This window comes from Lissotriton helveticus, chromosome 3_1, assembly GCF_964261635.1.
Source record: "Lissotriton helveticus chromosome 3_1, aLisHel1.1, whole genome shotgun sequence".
Lineage (NCBI taxonomy): Eukaryota > Metazoa > Chordata > Amphibia > Caudata > Salamandridae > Lissotriton > Lissotriton helveticus.
The window spans coordinates 2,034,326,075-2,034,341,448 of record NC_136061.1 but is presented as its reverse complement, the minus strand read 5'-3'; the positions used below and the strand labels follow the sequence as shown (position 1 = coordinate 2,034,341,448).

Below are 15,374 nucleotides of genomic sequence, written 5' to 3'. Positions count from 1 at the left end.
CATGACCGTTGGCAAGATGCTGGCCACCAGTTCCCACATTGCATGCGAATAATGCCTCAGGAGGCAACGTGGGTTTACAGAACTGAGGGCAAGAAGAATAGACGAGGACAAATGTTTTCTAAAAGCTACCACGCGTTTATGTCTGGCAGGGTGGTCGGAAAAAATGAAGCCTATATTTCCAGGCTCTCAGACATTGGGTTCTGCAGGCGGAAAGATGCACCCCCTCCCTCCTGCCAAGCCAGACTCGCTTTCCTTGAGGTTTAACAGTTCATGGGAGAGCAAGACCCCGGCTCCACCCAGGTGCCCATGAGCGTGTCCGTCAGTGGTTCATTCAATGGTAGAAGGGGTTCTAGAGAGGTCTGCACTTGCTGTAGTACGTCTTTGAGAACGTGTGTCTTTAATTCAACTAGGGAAATTTGAAGGCCTACTCAGACCTGTGGGGTACTGAAGATTCACAGCATAGCCTCATTGATGAGTTGGATATGATGCAGCATTGCTGTTGGACACAGGAATTCAGACTGGATCAGGGCAAAAGCCAGGATCAGATCTGAGGGAGGAGACCAAGACTGGGACTTAGCGGTTCTCGGATGTCCACGTGACTTGTATGGTGAGAGTAGCAGGAAGAAGGGGAGTCATGTTTGGACATCTCATGCTTCTTTTTCTTTGACTTATTGAAGGGCTTGGAATAGGACGATGACCTCCCACGTCAACAACCTCTAGAACAAGAACATGTCAACGTTCTTGACTACAACAGGGATCAGGCTTCAGAACTTTCCTACAATGTACAGCACAGTATAGCTTGGCTCTACGGTCCCTGGTTGCCTTCTAATTCATCTAAATAGTCTCCACATGACTTTGAGTCACCAGACACCAGAGACAGACATCGTGAGGGTCCATCACTGGCATCTATCTGTGGCAATCCCTGCAGGGTTAAGAACCAGTTGTTTTATTGAGACACATGTCCCTTACATACTGTAACAGTTTTGAGAATTAAAAAACAATTATGTTTGTCAGGTGACCAAGATCAAGGAAGGGTGCTTCAGACCCACGTCGGTAGGCATGGTAAGAAAAGAACAGACACATATGCAAGGAGGTGACACTATATTTGTTGCCCCAACCACAATTCTGGGATTGGAAGATCTGAGGTAGAGCCACACAACACCAGCCAATATAATTTAATAAATCAGTGAAAAGCACACAGTACGGAAAAGGATGGGGGAACAATGGACAAGTCGGGATCGGTTGAGGGAGCATTTGAAGCTTCTAGAGCGAGCACTAGGGGGGCTGGGAATGAGCAGAAGGGGTGGAGTGGAGCAAGGAAACCCATATGTTCCCATGGAGTACAATTGAAAACAAAAAAGAAGTTTCCTTAAGTAAGGTGTTAAAGGATACAACTCATTCAATCAAAAGGATGTTAAATAGACTATGCTTTAGGGGCGGTACACAAACAAGAGTAGGGAGGAAAACCACTGAAACAAAAACAGAGAACTGACAGTCAAGAGGTTCATCCAATCATGAGCAGGGGGTGACACAAAACCCACTCTATATATTGTATGTTTCACTAACAGTCTTCGACAACAGAGCACTGACACAGCCCAAACAGATATTGTTCAGAAGAACCTTAGCATTAAATCACATTTTAAACGCCGAATAAAACCTCCTACCAGAGTTTATGATTTAATAAACTTAACGCACATTACTTTAAATTTCATGTTTAGAACAATACATAGACATAGTGAGTGTACATTTCAAAAAGGTTTGTTTGTATACTGTCTTTACTTACATACAAAGGAGCTTGCTGGGGATTAAATTTCATGACCTAGAGTACTGAAATCAAATAATGAAAAGAAAATTAAACAACGTTTTATTTTACATAAATTCAACTTTCAGAACCACAATAAAAGGGAGGTAGAGACAAATTCCTTCCACTTACAATTAAATGAATAGTCCAATGAATCATGTTTGCACATGACTCAGTGTTTCCATATAAAACGTATTCAACATTTGTATTTCAAAACCACATACAAATTTGTCTACAAGTATTTATTCAATCTCAGTTCAGTGATAGCATGCTTGCAATTTAAGTTACACTGGCCAACTGTTGATTTAATATAAGATGTATAGATTTCTTAAAGGTAGTTAACCTCATCATAAAATCATGAAGCGGAGCACCCGCAACCACTACAATAAGCAAATATAATACATTTTTCAGAGGCATACAGAATTTATAATACAGCATTGCTCTTATCTAATACAGCAATGGCACTGTAAAAAAAGACACACAAAAATGCCAAACTGGTGGAAAGTTACAATGTAAGCTTGAGAATGGAAGAATTCAGTGCCACCGTTGAGGCGGAGGCGATTGCCTGGGGGAAGAAGGCGTTTCTTTCTCTTCTGTAAAAATGACGTGAAGACAAATCCAAATGTTACTCGCACCCTTTAACCTGAGATATGATTAATGGGTGCGGGTATGTGTGCCTGGCATTTATTTGCCTAGGTTCTTCAGCAACAAACCTTTGTTACTAATCATTAACTAATGGCATGAGCGTGGCAAGATATTGGGCAATGTGTGATATGCAAAATATTTTTAAGTCACTACATGGTATTGGAAATAATGAGTCGATAGGAGTGACAATTAACAGATCAGGAGGGAAACAAAATTGCTGCTATTGTCTTGGGTAAAGAACACTTTGTAAGCTTTGAATACCATTTGACTGAATTGTTAGCCATGCCCTTTAGCGGTCTGTTCCAGAAAGACCTCTTATGGACTATAATAAAAACTTACAGTTGACATAGAGCTGCTCTTGCTTAACATTGGTTGGCTTTAATATCTCTCTCATGTGCTAATTTCATAATCCAGGAATTGCCTTCCTCATCTTGTGGTTATTCCTCCAACGGAGCACAGCATCTGTACCACCCTTTTAAATAGCTGGCTTGTAGGCTTCCACTGCTCACACTTAGGGACCTACTTTTTAAGTCGTGCCTGGGCAGCGCCTGCGCTGCTAGGCATGCTGTATTCAGGTAGGGACTTGAAGCTCCGCCCACTCTATGCCCATATTTTTCATTGGATTGTGTCATTGTCCACTGTAAACGGTGGCTGTTCATTGGTCAATAGGCTTATTTGTACCTCCTTAGTACTGGCTGACCTCATTTTGTAACCTCCCATGGCGACACCCTCTGTTACGAGTGCTGCTACTCAGTAGGCTTTAATTACAGCCTCAGAGCACTATTTTCTCAAATAGCAATAGGCCTCACATTTGCGAGAGTTTCGGCTACTGGCATTGTAAATGACAAACCTTTTATTTATCTGCTTTAAAAACAACACATAAGTAAAAGGCATTGTCATTTACAATGAAAAAATGGCTCAAACACTCAAAGGCGAAATCATCAGGGAGCTGCCCCTGTTGCTTCCCTCCAATCTCCTCCACACCTGCTCGTCCATTGCTTGCCCAACCCTTCGCGATTTTGTAAATAAAATGTTTGAACATTTTTTTGGAGACCTGGCAGCCACCATTTCCTTCTGGACCACTCCATACTCAAACAAGGATTTGCAAGGCAATAGGTCTCGTATTTGTGAAAGTTAGATCTATTGGTGCTGTAAATGACAATGTCTTTTATCTATGTGTTTTGATTTGGAGTGGAATGGATGTTTGTGGTGTGGAGTGGAATTATGTGGGCTGATTAGGAATTGTTAGTTGTTGAATTGTGTGTGGTAAAATTATGTGGGTTGAAATTATGAGGTAGTGAGTGTACTGGAATGAGGAGTTGTAAGATTGTGTGTTATGGTGCGGAATTATGTGGAATGGTATTTTGTGTTGTGGAGAGGTATGTAGTGGAGCTTAATTATGTGGAGTGCTTTTGAATTTTGTGGCATGATGTGGAATTCTGTGGTGTGGATTGGGTGTATGTAGTGTTGTGAAACGTTGTGGTTGAGTTAAGTTATATGGTTTGTTATCAAATTATGTGGTGTGGAATGGAAATGTGCGGAGTTGAATTGTGTGGCATGGAAGTGTGTGCCGTTGAGTGAAATTATGCTTATTGGAATTATGTGGCATGGTGTGAAGTGTATTTGTGTGGATTGTGTTACCAAGTTTAAGAATGATTAAATGTAATTACAAAGAAATGCACCAATCACACAAAATTAAAACACGTTGCTTCGACCAAAAACCAGCATGTGGAGAACAAGCGGAAAGTTAATCTTATTATCAGAGGTATTATGAAGAGATGTTAAATAAATGTTCTGTTTAATATACAAGGTACGGTCTGCATTTTGTTCATGTCCATGTGCCACAAAACCCTACAGCTCAAACATAACAGAACTGCAGTTAGTGTGCACACATATCATTACAGGACACCACAACACAGGTTTGCACCCAGATAATGCAGACACAGTGTTTATATAGTAGCCAGAGTAAACACACACTGGAACTGCAACCACAACTGACCCCTCCCTGACAGCTGCCATGGTCACTACTGATGACACGGAAATCATCCTGCCGACAACCAAAGGCACCGCTAGCACCGAAGACAGGGCAAACACAACACAATAACAGGCACATGTTGATAAAATACAGTGCACTCGAGCTGACTGTCTTTTCTCAGGCTCTGGATTGTATTTGTCGGTAGCGCCCACACTGTAATTCCACAGCACAAAACTATGTGTGTCCCTTACTCACTGGTAGCATGGGGTGCTGGGGAATGAGGGTCTCTGCTTCACTGTGGGCTCCTGAGCACAACCCTTTGGTAATACAACGACTGCACTGACAGCCTGCTCCAACGCCTAATCATCAGGTTTGGCGGTGGTAGGAAACGCCAGATTGGAGCTCCCTTATTTAATGAATGCTGCCAAATATCCGTCCTTTCTCAGTGCACTGTCCTTCGGACAAGATGTGGCTGGGCTCCCTGTACAATTAACAGCACTGCAGGTCTGCACAGAAGTGTCAGCTCTGCCCCATAACAAGTGTGACATCCCAGTTAAGAAATGCCAGCACTGCCCAGCATTTCGGAGGTCCCTCTGGGTGGGGCGTGCTGCAGCTGCTCGTATCCCACTGAAAGTGCAGCGTTCCAGCTCGATGGAGAGCACTGCTGTTGACCCCTAAAAATGCTACATTACTGCTGGGTGGAAAGCACTGCTATTGCCCCCTCTGAAAGCGCTCCAGTACCGCTGGGTGGAAAGCACTGTAATTGCCCCCTCTGAAAGCGCTCCAGTACCTCAGGGTGGAAAGCACTGTTATTGCCCCATTGGAAGCGCTGCAGTTCTGCTGAGAAGTGGCGATATTGTCCCTTTATTTTTAAATATTACTGTGAAGTGCCGACACGGTTCCAGTGTACAGAAGTCCTGTTGCGGAATGCAGTGCCAGTCTTTGCATTCCAGGGAGCCGCTAACACCTCACATTCTGGAAAATCTTTAAGGGTAGGCGCTACTCAAGGTGGCCTAAGCAATTTGAATCGCATATGTAGTCATGTTCAAGGCACTCTAATGCCGAAAGGAATGCCAGTCGCTAAATTATTCTTTTTTAGAGAGTGATAACTTTTATGAGAGGAAGCCCTAGGGGATGGTGGGCTGTGTATCAGCTTTCGGGACCCCACAAGAACTTTACTCAGCAGATGTGAGCAGCTAAACTGCCTCCGTATGTAAAACAAGAGTGAAGTATAGATGCCAGGCTTACTGTGCACGGCGAGACTCCTGCAACAGGGAACGCAATCCTTCCTTTCCCACAAAGTGTGCAGCTGTATCTCACAGAACTTGGGGTGATGAGGAGATTAAAATGGGCGGTTCAATCCAAGCAGCAGGGTGTGCGCTGTCCAAGTGCTAATCCAAAATGAGCTCCCTGGGGCGGTGAGCGGCTGAGGAATTATAAAATTCTTCTTTGCCAGTTGGGGACGACGCCCCGATGACGCCGATGGCTGGGTGTGTCCTCTGTATAAAACTGGAGGCGTGGGGAAAAACTGTGCTGATGTAAATAACCGCCGGGAAAAAAGCAGTCCGGCTGCACCACACAGAAAAGTTATTTTTCACGGACTCTCCTTTTTGACTCACTGGCTGCATGAAATCACGCTCTGGAATGTGACTTCCTTAGCCCTGATCGCTGTATGGCAACCAGGAGGCAACACACAAAAACAGCTCGGCGGTGTTTCCCTCTCTGCCCACGTGGGTCAGCCCATGCTACTTCCTAACTGTGCGCATCATCTGACAACATCTGCCCTTGAGGAGCCTTCCTCTATATCTCGCTGCGCTCGACAGCTTCCTCCTCAAACTGTTTATGGGACATCTTGTACAAGTACACCACAAGGTTATCTGAATGGCACACGCAGTTAACGAACGTGCCGCATGCTCCAATAAGGAACCCCCACATCAATTGCGAATAGAGCCTGTGATTGATAAATGAAGATGTATACCTAAAATATACTTGGTACAAGGTAAACAAGCACAGAATCGAAACGCGCTACTGCGCGTAATAGACACCAATGGGAATGGGCAGAGGAAAGGCGGGACATGCCCAATTGCGTGCCTTTGTTTTTTTTTTAAAAACACGCCGGAAGGAAGCCGGCGAAAGCAAAAACACACGCACAAGCGTGTGATCAGCTTTCGGGACACTCTGCATGAGGTCTCGCGCTGCTCGAGAAGTGCTGCACACTGCAACGCCAGGCGTGAGACCTAGAAAGCACTTTTGTGCTAAAATGTTAATTTCCCAATCCAAGTGCCGTCTGCCATTTTGGATTGGTATAAAATACAAAATGTAATTCCATAGGCACGCATATGCACGATGACTCATGTGCATGCATTACTCCATTGCATAGACGTCATCCCGCATCCCTGCTTTTTGCTGCCGGACAGCAACTGAAAAGGTTATGGCAAAACCAATAGGTCAAAGAGACGAGACATATTGGTGTTGTCAATACTTCAAAGACGCTTACTAGTGTCCATGAGGGTCTGTGTAGTGCCTCAGGAAGAGCTGAAGAAATCGTGTACCATGCACAACACCAGACTACTGTTTTCATTATGCAGGCAGATTTATGATGGACACTAGCATTGCCTAACCCGTGAAACAGACAAAATGTTGGTGCAGTATTACTGCACTGCTGCATATACTGAAGAGGGGGTGAGCAGAAATTGATAAATATAGGCTACAAACAGTGAATCATAATAAAGAGATGTGATTCAGCCCCAAAGGTACGCTCAAGGGGAAGGATTCTGACCTGACAATCACTGGTTCCGCATTTAATTCTGTGCAGAAGCATTTGCAACAGGTTTTACACGCTATACAGACAACAGGATTAGGAGGTGTTTAGTGAAAAAGAGCTACTCAGCAAGTCCATAATTTGTCATGGAAAGACAGACCTATCCAGACAATCATCCTTTCACTTCCAAAAGCAATTTCATTCTGAAGTGGTGAAGCTAAATGGATATTTGGGTGGATATGGAAGGATGTATATGTATTCTGAAATCTAGTTCTTATTAATAGTATCACCCGTTCTAAACTCCACATCAAGCATGACTCAAGTAAGTGGTCAAGTAGGCCCTGGATTACTGATTGATAGGTCACAGGCAGGAGGGTGAATAGCTGACAGGCAAACACTCGGACAGAAAGCCCTTGATAAATCCTATAGATAGGCGCAGCGACATTACAATGGTCAAGGGAGCTTGCCTCAATAAAGCACAGATGGGGTACCCATGCTCCTAAAAACACCATAAAAAGTCAGATGCCACATGAGTTAGGAACACACAGCCAAGCAGGACCTAGCACACGCATTTATCAAGCACTCCCTATGCCGGACATCTGGACACAATATCCACTGGCCACACTGTCCACGCGAGGTCGAGACCCACCTGTAGTAACCATTAATTTACGACTTCAAAGGCAGCAACCAATGACAGAGTCTCCGGTTCACGGACATCTGGTGCTCTGTTCTCGGGGCGTTGCTCGTCGACAGAGTCACGTCGATTTGTATCACACAACCCTTCTTTGTCAGGAAGAATTAGCACGCACTCACAGGGTCCGAAAATTTCCCACGATTTCTTTATTTTCAGTTAAGCATCTGGTTCCAAAGAAAATACCAACGTATTTCGTTAGTCACAACTAACTTGATCACGGTTGATATTATTCATCCCCTCCCCTGGCTGATTTCGGCCTTGGGGATCCCATACCCCGGAGCCAGGCCACCTCGTTGGGGACCACGGGAGAGCCTAAAGGCCCGGTGGTCCCAGCCAGCCCCCCCCTCCCCCTGCAGTAGCCGGCAATACGTTTTAACATACAGGGAACTGCTTACATTTAGCTCCCTGTGTTTAAAAAGCAAAGTGCTCCGCTTTCATCAAGCAAGAGCAAAATACTCTTGCTTTCTGAAACCAGAGCCCTGGTTTGCTATGGCATGGCCCGTTGGAGGGGGAGTGGGAGGGGTATGCGGCCCCCCTTGCATTCCGCAAGGGGGGCTGATGGGGGGGGGGGGGCGAAACATGTGTCCGATGCCTGCAAATCACACTCGAAAAAACAAAAATCAACAAAAAGATATATGCCATGAATATGATGGAAAGTTCACATGGAGAATAAAATAAGAAATAGAACAAAGGAATGAGTACTTGATTGCATTCTAATGCATCAGATTCACAGGATGAATTAAATGAAATAGGAGGACACACTCAATCCATTTCCACAATTGCTCACAAAAGAGGTTTGAAAGGTCCAAACTTTGAGTAAATGTCCTACTACTACACAAACAATAAAAGAAGGGGCATCATTATCCAGGGACAGAGTACTTGGACCTTATAACCTAAAGATTATAATAAAATGATGGTGGTGTCTTAAGCTCCTGCCAAACCATAAATTATGTGTATCCCAAGTAGTTAATACGACTAACCTATTTACTTGTAACAGTTAAGTCATACCTCCAACAGTAATACAGAATACCAATAGCGATGTTTACCTCTCATTAGAAGGGACATCTCAATGGAGTTTAATCCACAACTGATGGTGTTACATCTGACAAAGGCCCTTCGAATTAGCAACACTCCCTTTCTGAAGAATACCTAAAAGTGATGGATGGAACGCTTTAATTGATCTCAGTCACTGGTAAATTGACTAGAGTCGCATTACATTCCTCTGAGAGATGCAACACCAAATAACTACCAGTGAGTGATAATTTAAGCATTCCATCCACCACTTTTTTTGTATTCTTCATTGTGACGCCCTAAGGCTGACAGATATGCCCAGATGTGGGTCCTGTGATCACTGTGCCATTGCAACCGAGCTGTACTCAACGGAAGAGGCCAAACTAGGCCAACATCAGTCTTGAGTTGCTTTGTTCCCGTTCAGAGAGGACCTGACTTGTCAGTTCAGTGTGGACTGTTCCTAATGGAGCATGGCCAAGGCTGATTTGCATACAGCTGGCTCTAACCCCTAGAGTCATAGTGGGGGAAAAAACCATAGACTGAGATGCGGGTCAGAATAATTACCAGTGGCTGAGAATAATTCAATGATTTTTGCATTCTTTCACTAAGGCACTTTTTTAGGAATACAGTAGTCCAAATATATAAATTCTGATCACAAATAATGTCTAGATGCGTTTCTTGCTTTAGTTGCAATTGTGTAGTGTATAAATACATCTTTGAAATACAAAGAGCAGCCATAGTTCAAATCACTGACAAACATATTTCAGATTAATTTCGGCTTGGATATTCCTCAAGCTCGACTGAACACTTGTTAAATTAAACACTCTGGACGTGTTAGGACAAGGACCGTTTCTTCAAACGGATATATAAACTTAAGGGGCTAATTCACAGCGCAACAATATTGCCATCTACATTCCGCCTGAGCGCTCTATATAAACAATGAATACACATTAGGGCTGCAAAAAATACAAACGTATAATTGGAAACATTACTTGTAGTTAAATCATCGTGGAACTCAGGAGTGATGGTTTCCATGCCTAATAAGTGCAACTACTAATAGCTCTGAAAGCAAAATCCAGCTCATGACGCAATTCAAGTCTGCAGAAAAATATGAAAATCAGCAGAAATATGCATCCAGCTCTGCGCGAAAGACGGTGAAAAATTTGATTGTTTTAAATACCAATTCTAAAAAGAGTGAAAAAATTCCAACCATTCACTGTTTTGGAAAAACACCCAATGTTAACACGGAGTCTGTGCCACCCTCCTCCACACTTCTCTTGCACTACAATTTGTGAGTCCTGTTGTGGAGGTATCCATCTACCTCACACATTTAATCCTCTTTCTAACTACACTTTAGGAGCTTTCCTGTGTTTTGATGCCAAGGTATAGGCATCATCACTACACCTTTTGTAAAGTACTCTTTACATATGTGTACACCTAACTGCTCACACAAGTTTGCTGAATTCCTTTGTATGGGATCGGGTAAAAGTGTCATCTGGGATCGATGGCTTCCTGCAAAGAGTTACCAAGCAGTTGCCCACTGTTCACTGGCCTCCAGGTTGTCCTTCTTCCTTATGATAGCAGTACACATGTTCTCCCTGTCTGGAAACTCAAGCTGAGATAAAATAAATCTGCACGCAATCTGCAAACTTTAGAAAAATAAGCGGAATCACAGAATGTCCCAAATTCTCCCCAGCACTAAGAAATTTGCGAGGCTCCAGGAAATCTGACTTTTGCACAGAAAAATCTGTGCCACAAATATGAACGATCGCAGCAACCCTGGACAAATAAGCGGGGGATTTATAACACCCATTTATCTCACACAAATGATTAAGAAAAGATGCAGGCACAGAACAGAGTAAGCAAAGTGCAGCATCGGTTCAATGTTTTAATAAGTGAATTTCAGGTAAAGCTTTTAATTAGTAGCCTCTTGAGTGGAGAACATTACCAATCTCACAGCATGGACCCACTTAAAATCCACAGATCAATATGGTGTGGGGCTGCAGGTTCGCAGACTATTCTATGTCCAGAAGCAAATTCTAAATGTGTCAGACCATTTGGTCATCACGGTGGATTATGGACACTACCACCAATGGGAAAGGTTTTACCATCGCCCCCATGTGATTGCTTTAGTTACAACCAAAGTATCAGTGGGAAAGTTTAAAATTGTGTAACATAGTTCCAGCAGCTGAAGATAATAAGTAGAAAATGTGGAAGTAACTGAGTAGAGTACATTGCGGTAGATAGAAACATGAGGAGTACCTGGGAATTTTATTCATTCTGAGGTCTATTAAACGCAACAATGCCACCCCCACACCCCCCCCAAGCTGCCACCATAGAAAAACGTGTAGCGTTCTTGTACTAGGTACTAGGTAATCATGCCAGAGTTCAGATTTGATCTGTGTACTAGGTGGTATGGCTGAAGATGGTTTGTCCTCTTACGTTGCATTGTGTTACGTTATGTTAACATTACTTGTAAAGCACAAACAGCTGCCCCAGCGAAGGGGCGTCCCGGAGCTGACAGTAAAGGAACTTACATGACGGATGAGCCAGAGGAAGAGACATGGTGCATGAAAAAGGTGGGTCAAGTTGATAACTAAAACTATACCCTACCAAAATGCATTAGAAATGCTGGAACAATCAAGAAGCAGGCAAGACTCCGCATTTATGACCTTCTAGAAAAGAAGAAAGGAATATGAGCAGTTAGCCAATGGATGCTGGACTATTAGCATTTTGGAATGGCAAAACAATGATACAGTACAGGCAACAGTACTCCATGGTGGTCTCCTGGTTTAGAGGAAGTGACCACGTTTTGATGTGGTGCATGCCAGAATAAATGGGCGACGTGCAAGACACCAGTTAGCACTGACTGGATAGCTGGGCTATCCTTTTAAGAAACTTTCAAATAAAACTAGGAGAACTAACTAAATGAAAGGGGGAACAATAAAAGTAGAAAACTAAAAATGAAATGATTGGCAAACCAGTCATGTCCCTATTACAAGATCATGAAAGGCAGTGGCAAGGGATTGTCAGAGGTGTTAACCAACACCTTTCCCCTACAAAAGGTAATCTGTGGCAATTCATGTAACAAAATACCAACTTGTTGGCTTTAATACAGCGAAATAACAATACTCTCTTAAGTGCCTATTGACTTTGCCTTAACATATGGTTTTCACAATCCTACAGCGTTTAGCATATTTCATAATAAAAAGATCAGACGTAGAGCATGAAAAACAGGTTTTGCCTAGTGAACAAATCAGACCTCTAGCTGCTAACATTGGCACCGTAACCAGCTGAAGCCTGTTGTACTGAGCTTAAGCTTTCCCCTAATGCAGCCATTGGGCATATAGTCATAAAATTACATATTGGACAAAACTAAAGTTGGCAAAGAAAATTACTATTGCTCCTAACAGGGTTTAACAAAGATTTTGACAGAGCAAATCTATGCCCAAGGTTTGTCAGCTGGAGCGACCAACACCAAAACCATTGCCTGCTATGGAAATCTTTGAGGGTCCATGTAACAAAGTATCTATCCATAGGAAAATAACAATCTACCCTTAAATTATTATTGAATTTAACATACACTTTTCACAATCAATATGTAAAGCCTACTGCAAATTGCATGTACCATTATTTGATCCAGCAGGCTACGAACAGCTAAACCCTAGCCTACTACAGTAATCTATGAGATTCCTTGTTACATAAAGCCTGCCAACAGGCTTTAGCACCATTAATAACGATGCACCCTTAAAAGCACATTACCTTAAACACATGCTTTTCAATATAAATAAGTAAGGTATAGTTGGCCATAACTTTTCATTATAAACAGATCCCAACTAAGGAATCTGTGAACTGATAAGGCCTCGAAACTTTATCAATGCTGTGACATCATATACAACATAACTTACTTAAGTGCGCACAAATTAGCAACCATCAGGTATACCTTTATACAATTTAAATTATGTACAACATTAAAGTTGGAAAACCAATATACAACCCCTCTAAAAAGGGCCTAACACAAATCATCATAGTGAAATTCTACCACCAGGGTTTATCATAGTGAGTGATCAACACCAAACCCCTTTCCTGCTATGGTAATCTATGAGATTACAATACCCTTCTATGATATATATATATATATATATATATATATATATATATATATATATATATCTCAATTAAAAATGAAGTGGTCTTCGATCACGTGAGTGTGCCTTTCCTTTGACAGTGGAGGAGTTTTGTGAACATTTATTTCTGCTTGGTCCCGCCGAACAGGATGCACCACCCGACAGAACACCAACAATGCCCCGACTTGGACTAAATTCTTGTGCAGTCGGAAGACAATAGGGGCATTGGCTGCCACCTCGAACCAGCCGAGGCAGGGATCCTTACATCCTTGAAAGTGGGATCGTGAGGGAACGTGATAAAAATCGGCAATAAACTCTTTTAGAAAGTAGACATCCAAAGATCTGGCATTCACCCACTGGAGGGTTAGAAATGTGCTAACCACAAGTCCCACAATGCAGAGCGAGTAACATCGCAGAGGATGTCAAATGGGGCCAACCCACACCACCAAGGAGGCCCAATGGGGACTAACATTATAAAAACAACAACCTGCCGGGACAAAATGGATTCGCAATGAAAACAATGCCGGACTGATAACCTTTGAGAAAGGTCGCAGGGACGACTGAAACGCATCAGGTGCGATGTCCGAGAGAATTGCCTTAATTAACAAGCATTTACAATGCAATGGTCTCGGCATCATTAAAGGTAGAGCTATTGGCATTGCTCATGACATTTCTTTTTTTTTCTCTCTGCACTCAACAGCACACACCACTCTGCTCTGCACACTCACTCTGCATTCTGCACTCAATACACTCTGCGCACTCAATACACTCTGCGCACTCAATACACTCTGCGCACTCAATACACTCTGCGCACTCAATACACTCTGCGCACTCAATACACTCTGCGCACTCAATACACTCTGCGCACTCAATACACTCTGCGCACTCAATACACTCTGCGCACTCAATACACTCTGCGCACTCAATACACTCTGCGCACTCAATACACTCTGCGCACTCAATACACTCTGCGCACTCAATACACTCTGCACTCAATACACTCTGCACTCAATACACTCTGCACTCAATACACTCTGCACTCAATACACTCTGCACTCAATACACTCTGCACTCAATACACTCTGCACTCAATACACTCTGCACTCAATACACTCTGCACTCAATACACTCTGCACTCAATACACTGCACTCAATACTCTGCACTCAATACTCTGCACTCAATACTCTGCACTCAATACTCTGCACTCAATACTCTGCACTCAATACTCTGCACTCAATACTCTGCACTCAATACTTTAACACGGCGCACACCTTACTGGACTTTGTGGTGGGCTAGCTATAGGGGTCATTCAAGTCTCTACTTTTACCATGTCAGCACCCACGCCATTGTAGAATGTCCGACCTGATATTGGAAGCTGAAGCATGCCAACCGTCTGGAACAGGGAGAGGACAGTGTAAGATGTGCAAGTAAGCTGGGGACTGTCCTGTCCTCCACAAAAAAAACAGCCCAAGAAGGACGAAATAATTATGGCTCTGCAGCACTTTTAGTGAAATTATTCATTCCGGTTGTTAAATTGATATCTGTGCATTGATTAAATCTGGGCTGAATTGTACAGTTTCATGCTGGGTAAATAACTTCATTTAATGTTTTCAGTTGCTGTGCCAGTCAAAATGTAAAATATTTAGAAGAGAGCAAATGTTGAACCGCTGCGTAAATAACTGGCCTACACATACTTACTGCCAAACTAATCCTGCAACATAAATAATGAGGGTTTGTGTTTCAGTTCACGAACTTTCTAAGTACACACTTCACTGCAGCAGCTTTAATAAACTTTCAGAGCACAGAAGGAGTCTAGTTGTTAGGTCGCAGCTACGGATCCACAAACCGTGGGATGTAATGCATCAGTGCTTTGGCCCTAGAAAGGTTTGTGGACTCAATTCAGTAGCCCTGATGGACATATAAAAAGAATGCCTATTAAACTGTTCAAGAAACCGCACAAATAAAAAATGTACATAGTTTAAGAATTATGTCCACTTGGAAATTAGAAAAACATTAAGCATTTTAATAGTACAAAAGTAAAAATGAATTGAAATGTACTTTAGGAGTGGTGACAGTTGGTAGTTATACAAAAAAGTTATCACAAAGATGGCGACTGTCCCCCAGACAATAGCATCTAAAAGGACCTATGACTACCTCGGGGCATGGTTCAGTGACGCAGAGAAGTCAACTGTTTATCAACAAAGAATGAAACCAAAAGCCCAAGCGACAATATACGCCCTGTGTAAACTGCATGGGAGGCTATGCAGCCCAACAACTGCAGCAATCAGGAGGGTCATTAAAGCAAAATTACTTTCTACAGCAGGCTCCGCACAACAACCATTTACAAACCAAAGCCATG

The 15,374-nt window shown here is 42.9% G+C and overlaps 1 protein-coding gene across 2 annotated transcripts in view; it reads right to left on the bottom strand.

Annotated features, from left to right (window-relative positions):
* LOC144824082 (A-kinase anchor protein 13-like) overlaps nt 1-15,374 on the bottom strand; it is a 342,578-nt gene that overhangs the window by 127,880 nt on the left and 199,324 nt on the right. For both annotated transcript variants that reach the window (XM_078683161.1, XM_078683162.1), the window contains exon 3: nt 1,784-1,827. In XM_078683161.1, coding sequence (XP_078539287.1) covers nt 1,784-1,816 — 33 coding nt within the window. In that variant the 5' untranslated portion in view covers nt 1,817-1,827. The remainder of the gene's footprint in view (nt 1-1,783; nt 1,828-15,374) is intronic.